Genomic DNA, 7,836 nt, shown 5'->3' with positions numbered 1-7,836 from the left:
CCAACATCTGATCTGAGGTCAGAGGTCAGAGGATGACGTCATCGCTGCTCGTTTACTCGGGGCTTGGCTGCAGTTTTTGTTTGAACAACGAGCTAGGTAGTCTGCAGCCAGGTGGCGCTCTCACCTGGATGATCATGTGACAGGAAGTCAGCTGACTTGAGTTCCTGTTGTAAGATAATGAAGATCCGACAGCCAGCCAGTGAGAACAGAACCGGCAGCCATGTTTGTAGTTTTACTGCATGGTTCCCCCCCTGCTGGGCTCTCACTGAGTTTGGACCGGATAGAACCATCAGAAGCAGTTCAGGGCTCCAGCAGCCAATCAGAGAGCAGAGAAGGACCTGGCAGGAAGTAGACCAAGAGGAGTGGGTCGGGTTCTGGTAGAACCAGCTTGGGACGGATCAGCTGCAGAATCTGACACTTGAACTGGTTCAAACACTTTCCGCTGTCACATTTTATGTCAACTGTTGACTTTTGAGATTCTCTGATTCTGGTTCTGATTCAGAAGACGATCTAGGTCAGCAGAACCTTCAGAACCTTTTTTTTCCAGGGACAGCGTCCGTCTGAAAAGACTTAATGAAGAAACCAAGACAACATGTTGGATCACAGTTTAATGACAAAACGATGCAAATAAATTAGAGCAGACCCAGAAACAGTTCAGGTGTTTTTCAGATTTTTCTCATCTTGATTTTTTTAAAAACAGGACAAACTTTGATTGTTGGCTTGTTTTTGGTCTAAATGTGAGATCGTCCAGAAGGTTTCTGGGTCAAGACTCCCTGCGCCTCACACAGCTGTTAGAATACTCTACGATGATTGGCCTCCATCCGGTCGGAACCTCCGGCTCCTCTGGATCAGAACAATCGGCCGGTCCAGGGCAAATGTTCTGGCTCGCTCCAATGTGGAGCAGCAGCAAGAACCTGAGTGCTGATGGGAAGGATGCTCTAGGAGCAGCCGCACTCCTCCACGATCATGTTGTGGATGTCCTTCTTGACGATCTTCTGCTCCTCGTTGTAGTAGAGCATGGACATGGCGCGCAGCCGCGTCGGCACGCAGCACGACTTGCTGTTCTGGAACGGCGCGTAGCCGCGCAGACGGTAGTGGCTGATGACCGCTGAGTGAAAGGACAGTGCCGAGCCGCTCGTGTGGGCGGGGCACTCCCCCTCGCAGTAGTTGGCATGGTAACCCGATGGAGCTATAATCCAGTCACTCCAGCCAATGTCTTTGAAGTTGACGTAGAATTGCCTTTTGCAGCAACCGTGGGTCTTTCCGTTGCACTCTAGACCTCGCCTGACCCTCCGCTGAGGCTCCTCCTCCTCGGCCCGCAGCATCACCATGAGGAACGGCTGGTGTGACTGATCCTGGCCCGTCGCCTTCGCTCTGTCGCCGGATGTGAGGATGGGTGCTGCCCCAACTTCAGCGCAGCGCGGGCAGGAGACCCGCAGGCCGAACGAGCTGCCGCCGCCATCCAGCAGCGCCTGAACGCCGCGCGTCACGGCGAGCGTGTGCCAGCCGCTGCGCCGACTGTCCACCATCTTCTCTGAAACAAACTCATCCTTGTAGGAGCCACCATTGCGGCGAGTCCACAGCAGCTGCAGCATCACTTTACTTCGGACCCGATTGACCTTTGACATTTTCAAGAATATCCAAACATTGGCCTGCTCCACCGTGGCAGCGCCGCCCTCCTTCGACACGTCAAAGGTCACGGTGTTCGGAGAGTCTCCTGCAGCAGAAAACAGCCGACATGTTAGTTCTGCTGAAACCATGCCTCCCCCCAACCCCGTATGTAAATGAAACAACAAGGCGAAGGTCTCCAATAATAACTGAATGAATGGATGTTTGCCTCTAAATATACCCCATATAAACAGTCTAAAAAAGACTGGGGACGCCGTCCACCCTGTCCTCTCTGTCCTCTTTGTCTCCTGCTGCAGAATAATTACCGAGGCCCAGATTTCTCTGAATAAAGGGATTATTTACGGGCTGAGACCACTCGGTATGCCCCCCACCCCGGCCTCGTTACTGCCCGTTAATTTGGGCCACCCTCTGAAGAACCTCAGAATGCAGATTTCTCAGCAGGGTAACTATTTATAGAACCTGGTTATTCTGCTTCACCTTCTCCTCTGCAAACAGAACCGGTCACTCGTTCTGCCAGGTACTGTTTGGTTCTGATTTGAGATGCTAGGAAAAACCGAGTTTGGCTGAAGAGACTGACCCGGTTCTGTGAACGTCTCCTCAGCCAACCATGGTGTATCTGCTGAGGTTTAAACCCGGCTGGACTGGAGTTCTGGTAAATCGGATCTGAACCATGTGGACTGTGACAGAACCAGACCACAAGGTTCTCATTCCTGTCTGGATCCATTCACTCTGAACTGATTCCTGCAGGCATCAGATCTCCACATGGAGGAAAGTTCTTCTATCTGACTGAAATCTGTAAACAAACTTTGACCTTGTGGGATTTTTGTGAATGAAGCGATAAGGGAGGACAGAGAGGACGTGACGTCTCCCATGCAGCCAGCCTGGATCCGATCCAGCGCCGCAGGACCTGCCATGTCCTCACAGTCCCACAGGGACAGGAGTTCACATGTTTGGAGCCACACTTCATGCAACCTGCAGTTACCCAGGACTAATCCACCTGAGGTGGACCCGAGCCAAACCGTCTGACAGAACCCAAACTAAACTCCGGACTCACCTGGCTCTCCAAAGATGATCAGCTCTGATGGAGGTTCAGGAGCGAGTGAGGTTCCGGGACCTGAACTTTCCTCCGGTATCTCCACAGCGCCATCTTCAGTAACCCGCCCAACATGCAGCTTCTTGATGGCGTTGAGTAGCGCCGCACGAGGAACCGGGTGGGTCAGGTTGGGCCGGGCGCTCAGGTGCAGCATGGTCAGAATGTGACGCTTCACGGCCTCCACCATGTCGCCCTGAGCGTCGGGCGAAGACGAGTTCTTCCTCAGCTGAGCCAGAGAGCAGGAGGGGCAGGTGGAGGACGGCGCAACCTCCAGGGGCGAGGCGCCGATCAGAAGAAAGACGGGAACGGCGAAGAGCAGCGCAGCCCAAAAAGACATCCTGAACGGTTCTGATGCAGAGAACTAATCTGTCCAGTCAGACCAGAGGCTGTTGGTCCGGTCTGAGGGAAGAGTTGGCAGCAGGACCGACCGATCCAGACGGGATCTGGTTCTGACAGAAGTTAAGAACCCAAAGCCAGGGTTGGGTGAAGATGCAGATGAAGCAGTTAAGAGGCTGGAGCTGGGTCCGGAGGTTCTGGTCTGTCAGTCCGTCATGTTGGAGATTCTGGTGCTGGTTCCGGTCCTCTCTGGTTCTGAATCTGAGCAAACACTGAGCCGGGTCACTCTGCTCTCCCTCTCTGCTCTCTGACAGTAATTATACCTCCAGCAGATAAACTCCTCCCTCCGTCCACAGAGGTATTTCCCTCTGAGTCACTCACAACTCGGCAGGATCTCAGAATATCTCCGGACTGTTTGTGGTGTTTCCTCCTGATCCAACGTCACGACAGAAGAGGAGGAGGAAGGAGGGAAGAGGAGGAAGGCAGCATCCCTGATTCACTCATACCACACACACACACACACACACCGATGAATCAGAGCATCGTCTTCGTCAGCTCACGTGGAGGAGAAACTCCGTCGGTGTGAACTAGATCTTTGGGCTGGAGATGACTTGTTATAATCGGAGAGGGGCAGATGGAGTGAGTCCACGTCGAATCAGATCTTCTGACATCAGCAGGCCCTCTGCTGCCGACAGCTGGTGCCACGGCATCACCTGAAGCCTGATTCACCTGTTCCTGTCGGCTCTGGCAGGACAGAGGAATCACCCAACATCTGGAACGCCTGTCAGCAGCTTTCCATCGAAGACCTGGAAGCAAAATGGGAGAAGAAAGTTCCTCCAACAGACCAGACGAGGTGCATGCAAACATCTGAGCTGAAAGTCCCTGATAGGTAAATTGAAGACCTTCTACTGTAACTTTTTTATTTAACCAGGATAAAATCCAATCAAGACTCGAGGGGTCCTGGCCAGGAGGCAACAAATAAAACACAAAAAAGGTAAAAGAAAATGGCAAGCTATGAAAATCAGGTTTACATCACTGAGCCTGAAGAACTTTGTTTGGAGATAGTCAGTTGGATTCAAAGTTTTCTGAATGCCAGGAGGAGGGAGCAGGGTGAACAAAAACCTTTTACCTAATTTAGTCGGAGCAAAAAGAGACGGAAAGAAGCAGCAAGTTGAGAGCGAGTCAACATTTCTCAGTGCAATTCCAGTTCAGCTAGACCAGCAGAAACAGCCTGGTAAATAAAAGATAACCAAAGGGGTTCACAGCCAGTCCAGGTCATTGAAACGCGGCGCTGTGTTGACATGTTGCAGCTTGTAATGAACCAGAGAGCAGATGCAGACTGTCCACACACCACCGGGTCTTAATGAAAACTAATATCTTCCACATCAATGAAATGAATAACATCCTACACACCGGCTCGGTTTCATCGTGGCGTTGCACTGCGCCGCGGTTAGAGGCGAAAGATCCCAACGGGTCCCAAGTTCGACTCCCGTTCTTTTCCTTCTCTTTGCCCCCATCCTGTCAGATTGCTGTCAAATAAAGGCCATTGGTGCAAGAAAAGGTTTGCATCCACAAGAACCTGCAGCAATTCAACCCTGAGTGTCGTTTCAAACATGCCAACCCATAGGGGGCAATGTAGCACTACACTAAAACCTATCAGCCAATCAAACTGCTTCAAAACAACCCTGACTTCCTGTTTGGAATCAAACGGCGAGGATGTGGATATATTGGTGCATTATTTACCCCAAATCCCCTGAACAATTTGAAGTTTTCCATCTTCTCCATTTTGGCCAGAGGTTTTATAAATTATTAACATTCAACTGATTTTTAGGGTGAATTAAAGATCAAATGTGCTTGTTTTCCTAAAAATGTGAACTAAACCCCAGTCAGTCATCACCATCATCATCTATTTATGAATCATTTTATAAAACTACAGTGCTGTACAGGTAAAATCATCTACAAAACATCTCAAGACACTCAAACTGCTTTAGCGGAAAAAGGAAAAGAGAACGTGCATTTAGCTTTTAACTAGATTTTTTTTTTCATAAAAATTGTTAAAAATTGAGGGAGTCGTTGCCCAGATATCGAGCCATCTCCATCTCACTTCCTCTGAGACCACTGAGAAAATCTTTTCTGATTCTGGATCTGAAATTCTGGTCAGCTTAGTTTAATCTGTATTAGTGGCATCCAGAAGCAGCGCCCTGACGCTCCAAACCGATTCTGCTTTACTGGATTCCTTCTTCATACCAGATGCTGAGACAACAATAAGTTATTTACTGATCCTCCAATAAAAAAGATCCTGCAGCAGTTGTTCAGCTGCACTGGACGCGCTCCAAAATCAACATGTTGCTTTAATTAAGCTTTTACTGCGTTTAGTAAACAGTGTAACATTTGTAGCTTTTGACAGCTGGGATGTGTGACTGATTGGAGCGGAGACATTCGTCTTGCTCTCTCCTTCCTGAACACGGAAACCTCCTCTAGTTACACCATCAGTAGATGAACTTTGTCTCTTTTTTCATCCAATCTGATCCGGGATATTTACAGATCTAAGCCAATAATGCATCTTTTAAAAAGTAATTTGATGAAGCATTTGAAGACTAAGCAATCTGTAAGCCATACTCTGAAAAACAGTCAGAGGGACCGAAGGCTTGAAAAGCAGCAGAGCCACCCTGTTTAAAATAAAATGTTTGTTTTCAGAAGTTACTGTGTGACGTATGAGTACAAATCGGTGAACTAAAGAACTCAGTCAAACTGGGTCTGGATGAATCTGGCATCAAGGAAGCTGACAAGTTTTAAACTGAATCAGAAGCAGTGGAGACTTTCTATAGGACTGGATAAAACGACTGAGTCGTCTGCATAAAAATGAACATTTCCATCATTCTGTCCCAGTTGATTTATATAAATGGTTAATAGAAGAGGGCCTAATATCTGTTAGGAACAGCTGCAGGAAACATCTTTAATTTATTTATGCCTTGTTTCTGAGATCATCAGCGAACCAAGCCCGCAGCATGACTATCAGAAGTTCCTGGTCTGTGCAGCTTGTAATGAACCAGCACAGTGATGTCATCACTGAGCGTCTCACCTGGCGGCCCACACCTGTCCTGGTCTGAGTCAAACCGAGTCTCTGTGACCCGTTTTACTGTTTGTGCTGCAGCTGCTGCCTCCAACGCTCCTGATCAAAGAGTAGGAAGTTCTTAGTTTCTGACATGGAGTTCTCCTGGATCAGCACTGCTTTTCATACTGAGCCTGGTTCTGGTTCTGGTTCTGGTGGAGGTGGCGGTCTGGCCATAATGTGAATCAAATCAGCAGATATTGGATGTGTTCAGTATGAGGGTAACCCTGACCCCTGACCTTTGGAACTGGATCCCCTTGACTGCAAATATTTTTTGAATATAAAATAATTTAGTTTTTCTGCTTCATTTTTCGAAATCGGTGACGAAATGATTTTCCTGCCGCGGCTCTCTGCTGCCCCCTGCTGTTTACATGAGGTCATTGACCTGACTGAAGTCAGAGCTGCAGCTGTTTCAGAACCAGAACCAGAACCAGCTGTAATTATTTTTATTACGCAGAAACTTCCGGGATCTTTCCGAGCTCTGCAGCTTCTCCTTCCGGTTTCTGGAGCTCAGCAGGGAGCTTCATGCGTCAGGAGGACAGATTCTCATGTCTCCACTTCATTATTAATGCACGTGAGGGTGAAACTGCGCATGTCCGCTTTCTGTACGGACATGACGTCCCGCTGCTCCGGCCTCACCTGCGGCTTCTGGACCAGCATCTCCTCTGAGTGACCGCAGCGTGGGGAGCAACAGCCAATCAGCTTCTAGATAGCTTCTTAAACACGCCCCCTGCACGCACGCGCGCAGACACGCACGCCCCCCCACCTTCCTGCCTCCTCTGTAATCCTCCGTCCTCTCCAGGCATCATGGCGGAAATTAAAACGGGAATCTTTGCGAAGAACGTTCAGAAACGGCTGAACCGGGCCCAGGAGAAGGTAGGAGCCGCCTGGTTCTGGTGGGGGTTCGGGTGGGCGCAGGGTCGGGTCCTAGAGGAGGATGCAGGCCGCTGCTGATCTGTCACAATAAATCTCACATTTTATTTTCTGATTTTGTTTGATAACGTTTAATTTTCTAAAAGGCATGACGTCACCACGCAGCTCTTTAAAAGAAACGGAATAAAAATGTTTTTATTGAGGGGAAAAAAGCAAATTAGAGCCGCTGACGGAGAGCCTTCTGATTGGCTGATTAAAGCTGTTTGTACGTGACGCTTCAGCTGCGTGGAAAACGTGTTTTCACGTGAGGAATTAGATGACGTAAGCACGGAACGTGACGTGTTTTTTATGTCAAAAGCTTCAGAGCATCAGAGCCTGCCTCGTTCTGATTGGCTCACCTGCAGCTCACCTGTTTGCAGGTACGATCCAGTAATGGCTCGGTTCTGGTTCTGAATGTCTCAACATGAACCTGCGTCATTCATTATGGAAATATAATTTATAAGAATTTAGGGTCCCATTAATATTTCAGTCAGGTATTCATATGTTTCAATAATTTCAGAAATTTATTGTCATCGATATTAAAACAATTTATTAGCAGCTCTTTGGGGTAAACATCTAACATTTTAGTTTTAAATGGGGTTCTTAACCTTTCCATTGATTTTTTTTTTTTTTTTTTTTTCAAATTTGCACAGAATGAAATCCTGGATTAAAAATGACAACCAGTTGATCTTCAGGTTCTGTTAAGACACTTTCAGACAGTATCTCTAATTTCTTTGACCTATGACCTTTCCAT

At 48.2% G+C, this 7,836-nt stretch overlaps 2 protein-coding genes across 2 annotated transcripts in view; one reads left to right on the top strand and one right to left on the bottom strand.

Moving 5' to 3' along the window:
• Positions 1 to 593: 593 nt before the first annotated feature.
• Positions 594 to 6,603, bottom strand: inhbab (inhibin subunit beta Ab). Its single transcript, XM_007542679.2, has 3 exons — positions 6,141 to 6,603; positions 2,684 to 3,864; positions 594 to 1,717 (listed from the first exon to the last, which is right to left on the bottom strand). Exons 2-3 carry the CDS (start codon positions 3,057 to 3,059, stop codon positions 939 to 941), a joined length of 1,155 nt encoding a protein of 384 aa, XP_007542741.1. The 5' UTR covers positions 3,060 to 3,864; positions 6,141 to 6,603; the 3' UTR covers positions 594 to 938.
• A 269-nt stretch (positions 6,604 to 6,872) lies between these two features.
• The window catches only part of amph (amphiphysin), a 20,571-nt gene continuing 19,607 nt past the window's right edge, over positions 6,873 to 7,836 (top strand). The window contains exon 1 of the mRNA XM_016666389.1: positions 6,873 to 7,046. Within this exon, the coding sequence (XP_016521875.1) occupies positions 6,978 to 7,046 (69 nt within the window). The 5' untranslated portion in view covers positions 6,873 to 6,977. The remainder of the gene's footprint in view (positions 7,047 to 7,836) is intronic.

The sequence above is a fragment of the Poecilia formosa genome, unplaced genomic scaffold (assembly GCF_000485575.1).
Source record: "Poecilia formosa unplaced genomic scaffold, Poecilia_formosa-5.1.2 Scaffold718, whole genome shotgun sequence".
Lineage (NCBI taxonomy): Eukaryota > Metazoa > Chordata > Actinopteri > Cyprinodontiformes > Poeciliidae > Poecilia > Poecilia formosa.
The sequence above is the reverse complement of the archived record's forward strand: the minus strand, read 5'-3'. Positions and strand labels throughout refer to the sequence as shown.

Bases quoted from the DNA above. Each gene is read 5' to 3' on its own strand.
- inhbab (XM_007542679.2), bottom strand. From the start codon at position 3,059: ATGTCTTTTTGGGCTGCGCTGCTCTTCGCCGTTCCCGTCTTTCTTCTG. The intron at 1,718-2,683 runs GTGAGTCCGGAG...TTTCTGCTGCAG, and splicing joins GATCATCTTTGGAGAGCCAG to GAGACTCTCCGAACACCGTG.